This window comes from Canis lupus, chromosome 22 (genome assembly GCF_011100685.1).
Source record: "Canis lupus familiaris isolate Mischka breed German Shepherd chromosome 22, alternate assembly UU_Cfam_GSD_1.0, whole genome shotgun sequence".
NCBI classification, from domain to species: domain Eukaryota; kingdom Metazoa; phylum Chordata; class Mammalia; order Carnivora; family Canidae; genus Canis; species Canis lupus.
Window position 1 is genome coordinate 45,555,345 of NC_049243.1, and position 14,696 is coordinate 45,570,040.

Consider the following 14,696-nt stretch of genomic DNA (forward strand, 5'->3'; position numbering starts at 1 on the left):
CTATTTCTAACAAGTTCCCTATTGATGCTGCTAGTCTGGAGATTGCACTTTGAGAACCATTGTCAGGGTATATTAAGCTATTGTTGACAAAATCTGTTCCTAAATTTCATACTAAAGTAATCCACTTTGGGGGTAAAAAGTCTGTCTGACTGAATGCTAACATCCTTGTTTTAATTTACGATTTTCTTATGGTTAGTCTTCAGGCTTATTGCCTAAGGATCCTTTTATAGAGATTGACTTTACCTACTTTAGTTTAATCTGCCTTCTTATATTTAAACCTTTATCCCAAAGTAAAAAATTGTTTACATTTTAATAATTTCCTTCTTTTTCCATACATAAGTGAAAGCTATGACTCCAGTTAAAAAAAAAACAGTTTTAGAAATATATTGTCAGGAAGATTTAAAAGCCACCCCACACTATTACTGGCTTTGTTGTACTGAAGCAAACTCCTTTCTTCTCTTCACAGGGTTACATGAATTCTTTTTCCTCCTAGTCCTGGTGTACTTTGTGCTTGCTTGCATTTATGCTCAGTCATTGTGGCAGGCTATCAAGAAAGGAGGGCCCATGCACGTGATCCTAAAGGTTCTGACAACTGCACTGCTGCTGCAAGCCAGCTCAGCTTTAGCTAATTACATTCATTTCTCCAGGTAACTTGAAACCTCTAAAACTGTGTTCACCATTACATCTAATTAATCCTAATTAGTTCCCCCAAATTATGCTGCCTTTGATTATGAACCATCTCTTCGCATTTGTAATTTACACTAATAGTCTTCTCTTCAATTCCTCAGTTACTCCAAAGATGGAATAGGAATACCTTTTATGGGAAGTTTGGCAGAATGTGAGTATCTTTCTAAGGTATATTTTTTGAAACATAAATTTGCTATTTGCCTCTGTTTTGTTTTTCTTTTTTGTCAATTATTTTTTGTCCTGATAGAATTTTTCTATCCAGGGTTGGTTAGAATTCAGCCCCACTGAAAAGAGGGTTACAGATTTAGTTCCCATCTGTCCTGTATAGTTTCTTCTTGATAATAGGTCATGTGTGTAATTCATCATTGTTTTTGGAGCATGTTTATATGCATTCTCTGTTTATCTCAATAAAAACTTGATGAAGTAGAGACATTTACACCTATCTTGCACATAAAGAATCTGGGCTCATTGGCAGGAAGCACATTTCCAAATGTCAGTAGTTCTGAGGGGTAGAGACAAAACTCAGACTCAAGTTTTCTGATCCTAAAGCTGAAGGTTGTTTTCCTCCTTTCATCCCTTTTTTTGACTTTTCCTATTTTCTGATCCAGAGTCAGAGAGTATACCTGTAATTGAATTGACCTCACAGCTTTGTTCTTTTATTTATACAAGGAATTTTCTGAAGTAATTTTTCAACTAAGCATGATAGGAAAAATATTTAAAAGTTCCCACAATCTAGAATGCCATTCTCAGTCCCAGAAAAATAGTCAAGATTTGCTGTAAAAAAGCAAATTCTTGGGATCCCTGGGTGGCGCAGTGGTTTGGCGCCTGCCTTTGGCCCAGGGCGCGATCCTGGAGACCCGGGATTGAATCCCATGTTGGGCTCCCGGTGCATGGAGCCTGCTTCTCCCTCTGCCTGTGTCTCTGCCTCTCTCTCTCTGTGTGTGTGACTATCATAAATAAAATAAAATAAAATAAAATAAAATAAAATAAAATAAAAGTCAAAAGATTCTGTTTAAAAAAAAAAAAGCAAATTCTGAATATGCAACCATTCTAGGATTTACTTTTTAAAATATTTCCGTAATTCTCTCATAGTCTCATCTTTCTTTAATAGGGTAGCTCATGGTAATCTTGTAGTAATCACAGAACCGATTTTCCTCATCTTGCTGCCTAAGATTCTAAACCTTCTAGAAACTTTGTTTTCCTGCTGAAGAGGACACATACTGGTCATCTCTTGGACACGAAGAAGAGTTGCTTCTCTTTTTTGAACATTTTTGGGAGCTCTGGTTTCTCCTGCTCTTGTCTCTTAGGTGACTCAGGATGTTTAATAGAACCATAGAATTTTAAAGCTGAATGGAACCTGAGAAATAATTTAGCTTATGCATTTTAGAAGTTGCAAAGCGCACAAAAACGCATGAGTGGAAGCTATCACTGAAATCAAGGACTTTTGAAGTTTTGTGTCTGCTGTATACAAAATAGTGTTTTAGGCTGGCATCTTCACTGTAGGTTTAAAAAGCAAAGTTTTTTCTTTTTATTAAACTACTATAAATGTTACTAAATGTTGGTATTCCGACAACAGATTTGATTAAATGATTAAAATGTCAAGATTCTTGGGATCCCTGGGTGGCGCAGCGGTTTAGCGCCTGCCTTTGGCCCAGGGCGTGATCCTGGAGACCCGGGATTGAATCCCACGTCAGGCTCCCAGTGCATGGAGCCTGCTTCTCCCTCTGCTTGTGTCTCTGCCTCTCTCTCTCTCTCTCTCTCTCTCTCTCTCTGTGACTATCATAAATAAATAAGTAAAAAATAAAAAAAATAACTGAATTTCAAAAAAAATAAAAATAAAAATAAAATGTCAAGATTCTTAATAAAATCAAACAGAATAGGATTTTTATGTGGCCTGTTATTTTATCTACAGTTATATTTCAGTGTCAGATAAGCAGTGTTCTACCTAATGCTTACATATTGGCATTCTGTTAATATGTGCTTCACGCCTACTATACAAAAAAATGAGCCAGAACATCAGGGCTCAGGTATTTGTTTTTGCTAATTAGCAACTTATGCAGGAATATTCCTTTGCCTGACTTCTTCCAGTAACGGAATATGTATTCGTGAGATGTTAAATAAAAGTAATTGACATCACAGACATTTAAAATCTGTGATGAGAGAAAATTGTGCTTGATCTGAAAGGCCATGACATTTTGTACTATTCAAATATAGTGACAGTTCATTATTGGAATTCGCTATAACAAATATATGAGCATAAATGTAGAATATCCAGAGTAGGGAGAAAATGATCAAAATATATCTGAAAGGGTGTATCGTTAATAGGTTTTCAGCTTGTAACTTTTTAATATAGTACAGCTAGTTTTACCTGTTTCTGCAAGAATATCTTTATATAAATATGGAAGTAAAAGTTGTAGACGTCTAAGTATGGCTGGCGATTTGAAGAAAGTTTCGTTTGGTGCATTCTGATCATGTTTATTCCAAAATCCACATCAAAATACCCTAGGATGAGAAAGTGATCATCTTTTTGAGTCAATAAATACTAATTTCCAAAATAAAGATGCATTGTTTTCTCCAAGCGCGAGACTGAATGCAGGTGGTCTCCTTGCTTCCTTTTTGAAAGGAGCAGTCTTTCCCTGCAGTGTCAGTGATGGCCACCTGGTGGCACATCACACTAATACATGAAGCATTTCGTTTGTCTTCGGGACTAACACTAAAGCCAACATCATTGAATGTTACAACAGCCATTGTGTTTTATTGTCATGCTATTTCTTATTAATAGTTTTAGAAAATAAGCTCACATGATATAGTTCAGCTATCTAAAAAATTAACAACTCAGAAATAAAGGTACTAGTATTCTCCATATTGCAGAAGTTACATTTAAAATGTGTTTATTTTAATAAGCAGTCAGTTAATAAGCAGTCAGAGAACAGTATTATGTAGTTAGAAAAGCTAAGAAAAATGGGAAACAGAGATTTAAAGTTGGTCTTAATAAAGATACATATAGAGTATTGCCGTTGTTCTATTTTCAGAAATGTTTACAAACCTAATGGCAAAATTTTAATTTTAGAGTTCTACAAGAATATCTTTTGTTATTGAATTTTATCAACTTCTCTTTGAAAATGCCTATATTTTTGTGCTTAAAAAATAATTACATTCTCAATGCAAAAAGGACCAAATCCTTTGAATTGTAAAAACTTGGTTGACTTTTGTTCTCATTTCCCATTAGTTTTTGACATTGCTTCCCAAATTCAAATGTTATACCTGCTTCTGAGTCTATGCATGGGCTGGACAATAGTCAGAATGAAGAAGTCTCAAAGCAGACCTCTCCAGTGGGATTCTACTCCTGCATCCACTGGCATTGCTGTATTCATTGTCATAACACAGGTGAGTATTGATACTCAGTGTTTATACTTGGCAATATGCAAAAATCCAAACTTGAACAGACCTCATTTCAAAAGTGAAACTTGACACCCATGAGGAATTTGTCATTTAAAGTGTGAATTTAAAGAGTGATAGATCAAATAACTTGTAATCTTCTGAATGCTAATATGTGTAGATTGCAGAATTTAGTTATTACTTACATGAATTTGAGCTTTCAATCAGCTTATTTAAAAACGTGAAGAATGCTTAATATTAGGATAGATTCTCATTTCCTACTTAATAGCTTTCTATCATATTTTCTAACACATAGTAAGTACTCAACATTTTACATGGCTGAGTCAATGAATTTGAGATTCATCCATGGGCAAGGATTTTTAGGGCCAGTTCTATTACTTTATATACATGAAGGAATTCAAGTGAATATCTGAGATTAACAATAAAGCAAAATATAGAATGAGAAAGAAAGGGATCTAGTTTTTAAAAACAAATACAAGACAAATTTAGTCTTTTAGAAAATTTAGTCTTCTTAGCCCTTTTTTGTTTATTTTCTTTTATTCTAGGATCTCCATATGCCTATGTGCAATGGATTCTATAAAAATTATAAAGGAAGGTATAAACAAAAATTCATCATTGGCTGTAGATGAAAATGAAATATACACTTGGGCTCTGCAAAGAACATTATAATCTGAGTTTTAATGCATTAAATAAAGTGAAAAATTCATTAGTGAAGTGATAAGTCCTGTGCTTTATTCATCTTTATACGCATGATATTTATTGAGTATAGTAGATGCTAAGTGAAATGGGTATGTTGAATTTCATGACTGAGTTAGATCATATCACAGGTGGTGATGTTTAGATAGCAAATAATGGCTTCCTAAGGCTTTAGAATGAAGGGCTAATGACAACTGAATTACAAGTGATTAAAATAAGGGCAAGATTCTACCAACTTAATGTTTTTGATCCAGGGCTTCTGGAAAGTAGTGTTAATATTGGGTTAAATTCTCATTTCTCAATAAATAGCTTTTTTAAATCTAATTTTCATTATTCCATTATAATTTTAACCCATTATCATAGACAAATATAAATTGAGAACTGAGATGATGACACTACGCTAGAGTTTATTTAAGCACTTGTGAAGAAGACGTGAAATGTGGCCCTGGACCTCAGCAACCACCCAGACGAGGTGAATGAGGCGACATAAATACATACATGTATCCCACGGGCCACATGTTAATATACATAACTGAAAAATGTGGAATTTGAATATGTAAAAATGTGAGTCATGGGAAGTGATAGGGATTGTTTTGGCTTTATTGGAGGTATAATTAAGAAATAGAAGTTATATGTATTTAAGATGTACAACTTCATGTTTTGATATATGTCCACATTATGAAATGGTCACCAAAATCAGGCTAGTTAACATATCCTTCACCCCACATAGATACCAGGAGACAGTATAGTTCTTTAATAGCACTTACTTATTACAAAACTTAAATTTAGAATTACAGGTTAAGAAATCATATGGATATAATAATTTGGGGGAGTGAAGAAGTAACATTTTAGTGTTGGAAAGCAAATATTCAGCCTAAGAAGGAAATGCAAGTGTACAGGATGACAGAGGAGTTCACCTGTCAATCATGGTAGTAGGAGTAAGACCAGGATAGAAGATTTGAGAGTAAGAAGAGGAAGGGATTGCTGACAAACCCCATAATGCCTGAGAATTGGATTTTTTTAAAAAAGATTTTATTTATTTATTCATGAAGGACACAGAGGAGAGAGACAGAGGCAGAGACACAGGCAGAGGGAGAAGCAGGCTCCATGCAGGGAGCCTGATGTGGGACCCAATCCCTGGTCTCCAGGACCACACCCTGGGCCGAAGGCAGGCACTAAAGCACTGAGCCACCCAGGGATTCCCTGAGAATTGGATTTAATAACTGAGTTTTGATCATTAATTCTTTGGAAGCCACTGAAGACAGTTCTGAGGGCTGACTTGGCTAATGAAGGAAACAGGGCTACTGACACGTGTGATGGCAAAAAACATTGTAGTAATTTGTGATTGACTTTTGGAAAAGGTGGAAGGAAAGTATTTCTACTCAATAGCCATAAACAGAACAGCTAATAAGGAATTGTTGAGCTTTTTATTGTAATAGTAACAATATGGGGGAAAAAGTCAAGAAAAGGATGAGTACCTATGCTGGTTATTCATGAATAACCTGGATGCTCATAGTGAATATCAAAAATATACTCTCTTTTAGGGCACCCAGATGGTTCAGTCAGTTAGGGGTCCAACTCATGATTTCAGCTCAGGTCATGATCTTGGAGTCCTGGGTTTGAGCCACCCACTGGGCTCATGCCTGGTGCCAAACCTGCCTGGGGCTTCTTTTCCTCTTGCTCTGCCCATCCCCACTGCTTGTGTGTGCATACTGCTCATTCTCTCAACAAAATATATATATATATATATATATATATTACACACACACACACTCTCTCTCTCTCTCTCTCTCTCTCTCTCACACACACACACACACACACACACATACACTCCTTTACCCTGGGAGGTTACCATGGAAAAATAGTGACATCTGAAATCAACAATTCTGACTTGGTCACTTCTGGATTACAGAAGATAGTGAGATATTTCAAAGTTATCCTGAGATAATGGGCCCGAATACAGGGCAGTTTGATTCCCGATAGGGTGCTAAGGGAAGAAAGATTTAGAAAAAGTTCGGGTTTGTTCTCTTAACATTTTCAACTTAGTTTCATCCTTAAAGATGTCTTACTTGAATCATGATGGCAATTGCATTTTTTATCTTTTGTATTATTTTATAAGAATCCCTTTTCTCTAGTTTAGTATATTAGGGAAGATAAGTCTATTATGCTTGATGCCTGTGCTTTATTAGTTAACAATCTTTATAGTCTGGTAAATCTTAGAACCTCTTAGGAATATTCATATACTCTTTAAGGGGATGTTTGAAAATAGTTGACAAAGTACTTATCATGAGTAGACAGATTTTTTTTCTTTCAATGTGATGTTGTATTTTGCAGAGCATTTTGCTACTTTGGGAGCAGTTTGAAGATACCAATCCTCACAGCTACCATTCACATCACAACTTAGCAGGGATCTTGCTAATCATTTTAAGGATTTGCCTAGCATTGTCGTTAGGCTGCGGACTGTACCAGATCATCACAGTGGAGAGAAGCACTCTAAAAAGAGAGTTTTACATCACGTTCGCCAAAGTATGGGTTTGGGTAGAAAATAGCTTCTTCTGATTATCAACTTTGTTCTGCTTTTTTTGGGTGGTTAAGCAACCTTGTACTAATGTTGGTTAAGCTGTTATTATGTGCCAAAGCACTAAGCTGTGCCCTTTTTGTATTTCAGCTCCTCTAATCTGTACAACCTATGAGATAAGATTTTGTATTCCATTTTACAGAACCTGTGCAATAGTAGTTTCCATGTAATCTTAGGTCAATTTTGCCTGGGTCGTAATTTCTTTATCAGTAGGAATTTCACATTTTTTTCTGTAGTATCAGAGTTTTTTAAAAATTAAGTTAGAATACAGTTTACATTTCTCAAGAAAACACGTAGTAGTTATGAACTGTTACTGTCAGTTATGCAGTGTTTTCTAACCATGAGGAGCTTTCTTTCAGCATAAGCAGATGAAGCAGGAGGCTGTTTCAGCCATTTCACTGCCTCCGCATGAGATCACATTTACTTTATTCCTCTTTTCTATGTCCTTACACGAGTCAGATCTGAAAGCAAATTTGATTTTGTTCTCTACCCATTTAATGAAGGAAAAAATAAGGAGAGAATTTGGAGCAGTAACATTGCAGGAACCTGCCTTCCTAGAAGGTTGTATTTTTCTGTCAGATTGAAAGAATTCATACACCTTCATCCTGGCAATGCAGAAGAGCATTCAGATAAGCTGTTAGTCAGTACCCCCCCATCCTGCCAGCCGGCAAAGCGCACAGTGCTCAGCATCCCAGGGTGGCTGTGGAGGGAGGGCCAGGTTCCTCATCCCCAGAGTTCAGCTCCTTAAAGCTGCTCCTGCAGCCCCAGGAACCCACTTCAGCTTTCTGAGTACCAAAGAGGCAAGAAAATGCTTTTTTGTTTTTGAATTTTTTACAGGGATGGGGGGGTTTATTGTTTGGAAAGTTAATATATATTTAAGATGTTTTAAAACTAAATTTCCTCTTTTTTCTGTGTTTAAAACTGGACCAAACTTTTTTCTTGAACTTAAAAAAATTTTTATATGCCTTAATTTAATTTTTAAATGGGTTCAAACATCTGAAAGTATTTAAAGAGAAGCAAAAGTATTTTTTATCTCTCTCCCATCTACTCAGTTATTATTTCCTCATATAATCACTGCTATTTACTACCAACTTATCCTCCCAGAGAATTTTTAATATTCCTATGTATTTCCTTCCATATTTACACAAACAGCACATTTTTTTACATCTTGTTTTTATTTTCTTATGTTTATTATACTGAGCATCTCAATAACTACTATTTATTAACTTAATACTTTACTTCATTTTTAGTTTTGGAATAGAAAATACATTTCTGTTCTTGGAAAAATAGAAAAGAAATGCTTGAAAAGCATAATGTTAAAGTTTCTCATTCTTATTTACTCAGTTCCACTCTTCTGTACTAACCCACAAACACGCCACCACTAGTAGTCAGTGTTTTGGGTATTCTTACAGAATTTCTTTGTGAATCTCTAATGCAAATGTGAATGAACATCTTTATTAGTTTTTCTTTTTATAGGAATATTATACATTTGTACTTTTTCTCAATTATTGTTACTTATATTAATGTATTTTCATGTTTAATATATAATGTCATTTAACAATGAGTATATTAATGTGTCTTTATAAGAGATTCCGAATACAAAATTTAAAATATGCATTTGATTAGAAACGAAATATTATCATAGCAATAGCAAGTTTATTTTTATATTTTATTAGATAGAACTTCTAAAGACCAATTGAGGTCAATCAGGACCTCCTAAATATGCTAGTGATGTTTTTTATCTGGCACATTCTGGAAATAAAGATATAGCCAACTCATTTGGCTTATTTGTCATTTGTTTCAGGGCTGTATCTTGTGGTTTTTATGCCATCCAGGTCTTGCATGTATCTCTGTCATTTTTAGTGACTACCAAAGAGATAAGGTAAGTAATACACATGATCACTGTAGTTTTTTATAGTGTTTATTGGAAAATTATTAAAGTAGAAAAGGCCTATTTATCTCTTTAGAGGTTTTCTAAGTTCTTTAAAACCATACTTTGAAACAAAATAATTGAACTGGTGAGCATATGAACAGGAACTTTAAAATATGGAAGAAAAATGTTTAATTCTAGTTAATTAAAAAATGATGAAAATCACTTTTATTATTTCAGCCTATTTCATAATACTGTTTTAAAAATTAGACAATTCATAATCCACCTATGTTAAGAGCAATTGATTAAAATTTTTTACTATGCAGTGGTTAAGAATCAAAGTAGATTCATGAAAACTCAGTCTAGTTGCTTTACCAGACTGCAGACTAGAGTGTTGATACTTGCCTTCTTAGGTAAATGGCTCCATCAACTCATTGTGTTCTGCTAGGTCCCTTTTCCAAGCCGTGCAGTGTGGCCTTGAACACACAAATGTCTCGAGCCTGAGGTATTTGCAAAGGGTAATTAGATAGGAAGATAGTCTACAAAAATAAGGAAGCAACTTGAGGATCTTTGAAATGCCCTTAGAACACTCTTCAGGATTCAGGTGGGGCATGCTTTATTCCTCTTACCAGATTAGCCAGGAACCTGATTTTTCTTACCACTTTCTGCCTACGGTGTGCACCCTGAGGAGAGAATGCGGTAACAAATTGAATGTGTCTTATTTTGGAGTCTGTGAATTAACTGTTAGATAAATTTTGCCTTTGAACAGTTACAGTTCTGAACATTAGTCACATTTTCCTATTGAAAACTTCTTTGATAAAATGTACCTATGTCAAAGATGGAGGGTAGAGTAGGTGATGTATGCGTACATAAACGGGAAGTATGGGGGTTCGTGATGAACTGAATATAATTTCTCTGTGTTTACATGCCGTAAAAGCATTCCCTTTCTTTTCTTTTCAGGTTATCACAATAGGTGTTATCCTTTGCCAGTCTGTTTCCATGGTTATTCTCTACAGACTCTTTCTTTCCCACAGTCTATACTGGGAAGTTTCTTCACTTTCTTCGGTAACACTACCACTGACCATATCATCTGGACACAAAAGTCGGCCTCACTTCTGATACTTGATTTTCTTTAAAGAAAACAATTGATTTAAGAGTGCAATAAGGATCCAAATACAGTGACTTTTTTTTTCATACTTTTGGTATGAAAAATTGAACAAAGAAGGCAGAGCATGTTATTTATACAACTGCATTTAAGCAGTATCAAACTGAAAAAAGGTAACAAATGAAATGTTTTGAAATATGCTTAATAAACTTTCAAGAAAGTGTGTTGTTATAGGGTGATTTATGCAATTTATCTGTGGAAATTAATATAAAAAGAATTATATGATATTTTGGTAAGAGATTCACCACTTTGTTGTAATGCCTCATCTTATATCAATAGTTAACTCAGGTTTGATAGTCTTATGAAAAGTAATCAGTTAAATGATTACTTGCTTATACATATCTAAACAAACTCCAATTACAAAATCAGTGTAATACACTGATTAAAAACTGCTTTTTATGCTTTAAGGAAAATGCATTTCACATTGGAGTTTAAAGGAATTGAAAATGAAATTACTTAAGAATGTGAATATAAAATATATTTATAGCTGAATGAATGAATAAGTTTTTGTTTATTTGGTGTGGGGTTCTTCTCCATTTTCTTCTATCCCTTTGGCTCTAGTTCAGGTTCTGGCTTGGTTAGCAAAGGGTTTTTGACAAATAGTTTATGAAAAATAAAGCTTAGATACATTATATGGGTTGTTCCTTACAAAGACTTTTAAAATCTGAGCACTTAGGTGAAGGGACAAGCAGGGTTACATGTTTAAAAAGAAAGAAGGGAAACGTACTATGTGATATGGTACTAAAATTTTAATCCTGATATAATTCATTTCTTACATTGAATCCCCAATCATAATTAAGCCGTATACACAGATTAAATTAACAGAAGCATTTCACATAAATGTTGGTTTCAGTCATCAACTACCCATGAATTCCTGCCCAAGGATACTTAATCAGGATTAAATTTTCTATGAATAATTGAAAAACAAAATACTCACTGGATTTGTTATAATCCTTGTTGGCACTGGATTCTAAGTAGTTGCCATCTTGAATCCTTTGTAATAAAGCCATATTTTTTTGTGTATGTGATGCCCCAGTATTGAGTATGCTAGCTATGAAATACTCTATCAAGTGCCTGTTTAAAGAATTGCTAAATGGTTGTCAATACCTGGTGTATAAAATGAGTGTTCCCATTAGTAGTCACTGATTGGAAATTATTCTGTTTCTGTTGGGTGTCATGCTGTTCAGGCCTTTTTAGTTTTACATCTGGCTTATTTCCTTTTCAAATACTTTTTATCTACTTCCAAAGGTATTACATTTTTAAGCAAGAAATGGTGCACTGACCTGGTAATTAAAGTTTTTAATTAAATAGTTAAAACGACACAGCCTAACTTTAAAGTACCTGTGACTTTGTCCTCATTCTTACCTTACACCTGGTCTCATTGGAATTGAACAGTGTTCTGTTTCATGTTAGAGGCAAATATCTATGTTTGCAAGTAGCAAACTGACAAGTGACAGAGGTCACCTGGCTCATTAGATCATCTTTCTAACAGTTCTCTGTAAATTATTTAATAAATGAGGGCTACAGGTTACCACTAGGAAGTTGGAAATGTATTTTAGCTCTTCGTGATCTGCTGTGTGGTCATGACCTTTTCTTTTACCACGTCTCATTCATAACCCTGGTGCTGTCTGTCCTGTTCAACTGAGGTGCAGTTAATTAAGCAGAATCAAAAAAGGGGAAGCCTTTCATAAGCTTTGTGAACTTGTACCAGTAGAGAGGAAATAATTTTTCTGTTACCTATACAAAGAACATAGAAACTGCAATCCAGATATATGAAATGTGTTACTGTGCTTGTATATATGAAACTCTGACAGGTCTTTTTTTTTACTTTAATTATTTTTTATTTTATGATTGAATTTGTTGATAATTTATTTTGTTATTCAAGAGCCATTGTTAAATGAAGGAAAATGGTTAATACTTAACATATAGCATATAAAACATTGTTCATGAATTTAGTAATCAGAGCTGAAAATTTAGTCTGTAAGTCGCGGCACAGCACCCACTCTTCTCTCGGTGAATGTTTACACAGAGCTCTGTAGCACAGAGCATGGAAGGATAAGTATATACTGTAAACTCTCATTAAAGATCAAAACTTTTCTACTTTTCTTTCAGATCATGCTTTTTTACAATTAATTTTTACAATTTTTTTTCTTAAAGAAGACAAATGGTTGTTTGTGTCCAGGCTTCTTTCTTTTTCTTTTTTTTCAGAAGCATTTTGTTTCTTCTCTAAGAAGCTATAGAAGATACTTACTTTTATGACACATGTAATAATATTAGCTCCTCCTTAACTGAATGTCTGCTGTGTGCCAGGCACTCACTGTTGTCACTGAGCCCTGCTGCGCTAGCAGAGCTCCCCTTCAACTGAGCATAAGAGAGAATAAATGATTTCTCTAAAGGCATCAGCTTCTCTTTAGTTTTTCTGCTTTTTACCCTCATAATTTAATGAGCACCTATTAGGTGTGTATGTTTTTAGTGAAAATGCCTGGCTATCGGTAGCTAATTTTAGCTGTTGATTGTAATGTTAAACCTGGATTTGTACTGAAGTCAGAAATGAACTTGCATAGATAAGCAAGTGTGCACCTCAGCACATTTCAATATTTGAACCTTGGCTTTCAGCTAGAGGAAGAGAATCCAGGCAGAAGAGCTTGTTTTAGGAAGGTTTTCTGTGGTCTCAACTTGTAAGCCAAGTCTATTGAAACTACAGGATAAATAAGTCTAAGGCCAACAGTAATGTAGAGACTTCACACACCATTATGAACGGTGGCCCTTCAATATGTTTCCCTTAGGAGACTGTGCCTATTCTCTGGAAGTTCTTAGGAAATCTGAAATTATCTGTGTAACATTCTCTTTAAATAGCTTCAGTGGTGTCAAATCTGTGAGGTTTTCTGTTTTTGCGAAGTAATGCGGTGACCAATCAAGTTGAGACTAAATCTGAAGAGGTAATACTGTTTTTTGTACCAACATAAAGTCAAGAATTGAGACAAATAACAAGACTGGTTTTCCTGTGAAATCTGAAAACTACCATGAAAGCACACTGTCCTGAACTCCTTGAAGTAGTTCTCCAAGAAATATTTCAGCTTCCACTACTTGGGCAGCACAATTCCCAGGGCATCATGGACATTGTCCTCGAGGAGTGTCGTTTATATAGGATACCAGGAGACCTAGAAGAGTCCTAGAAAGGAATGGCCCTGCCCACCAAAGCCCTTTCTCTGCAAAGTGAAGGGAAATCAGTTGGATGATGGAATTCTTTGTGCTAATCGTATGCCTCTTTTTAAGTTTGAAATTATTTTAAAATAAAGTTTAAAAATAGAAATCAGATCAAACTACTACTGGCTTGTTAAAAACTCCATTTGCTTCCCACTGCACTTAGAAAAAAGTGATCCATGCTCATTACCATGTTCTAGAAGGCCCCACGTGATCCGGTCCCTGCCTCTATCTATGATCTCATTTCATACCACTCTTCCTCTCACCATATTCCAGCCTCATCATTAAAAAATATCTCATTTATATCACTGCCTCAGGGCTTTGCAGTAGCTATTTCTTCTGCCTGGAATACTCTCTTCCAAATCTTGGCATGGCTGTGTGGCTGAATCTTCCTTACCCTCCAGGTTCTCAGATCAAATATCTTTCAGAGACCTCTGGCCATCTGTAGTGGCTTTATATGGTGCCAATGTGGCTAAGCTGAGGATACGTTCCTCTTAATTCTCCCTACATAATTTTAGGATAGTGTGGGTACAAGAGGTTTGTGGTGCAAGATTCAGAAGGTATAAGTTAAGTAGCCAGATCCAGATTTCTTTTTATAATTGAAAGGTCCGAGCAGAGCACACATTGTTGCAGCTCACTCACATTATTGCTTATCTGCTGGCTTATATTTTTGGTCTGTGGGCCAACAACCAGGCACATAGGAACAGCAGCTCCTGCTGGATCACCTCCTTTATTTTCTCCTGACTCTAGCCAGGTGTGTGTTTCACTCTGTGACAGAGGGTGCCAGGTTCTGCAGCACAGCCCCATCATTGAAGTTGGAGGATTGGAAACAGTGAGAGACTGACACGAATACCCATGGGTTTTACTCATCCTAGCAGGTTCTAGTATACTGTTTTCGCTTCCCCCACTTCATACCCATCTTCCTTTCCCACCTGCCTGACGCAAAAGAACAGCCTCCTATGATCCCTATTACAAATATTTTATTTTATTTTATTTTTTTTTAAAGTTTTATTTATTTATGATAGTCACACAGAGAGAGAGAGAGGCAGAGACACAGGCAGAGAGAGAAGCAGGCTCCATGCACCGGGAGCCCGACG

At 35.4% G+C, this 14,696-nt stretch overlaps 1 protein-coding gene across 1 annotated transcript in view; it reads left to right on the forward strand.

The window, feature by feature from the left end:
- The window catches only part of GPR180 (G protein-coupled receptor 180), a 32,161-nt gene extending 18,448 nt beyond the window's left edge, over nucleotides 1-13,713 (forward strand). The window contains exons 4-9 of the mRNA XM_038569874.1: nucleotides 467-647; nucleotides 789-838; nucleotides 3,917-4,074; nucleotides 7,117-7,308; nucleotides 9,165-9,242; nucleotides 10,191-13,713. Of these exons, the coding sequence (XP_038425802.1) occupies nucleotides 467-647; nucleotides 789-838; nucleotides 3,917-4,074; nucleotides 7,117-7,308; nucleotides 9,165-9,242; nucleotides 10,191-10,349 (818 nt within the window). The 3' untranslated portion in view covers nucleotides 10,350-13,713. The remainder of the gene's footprint in view (nucleotides 1-466; nucleotides 648-788; nucleotides 839-3,916; nucleotides 4,075-7,116; nucleotides 7,309-9,164; nucleotides 9,243-10,190) is intronic.
- Nucleotides 13,714-14,696: the final 983 nt, after the last annotated feature.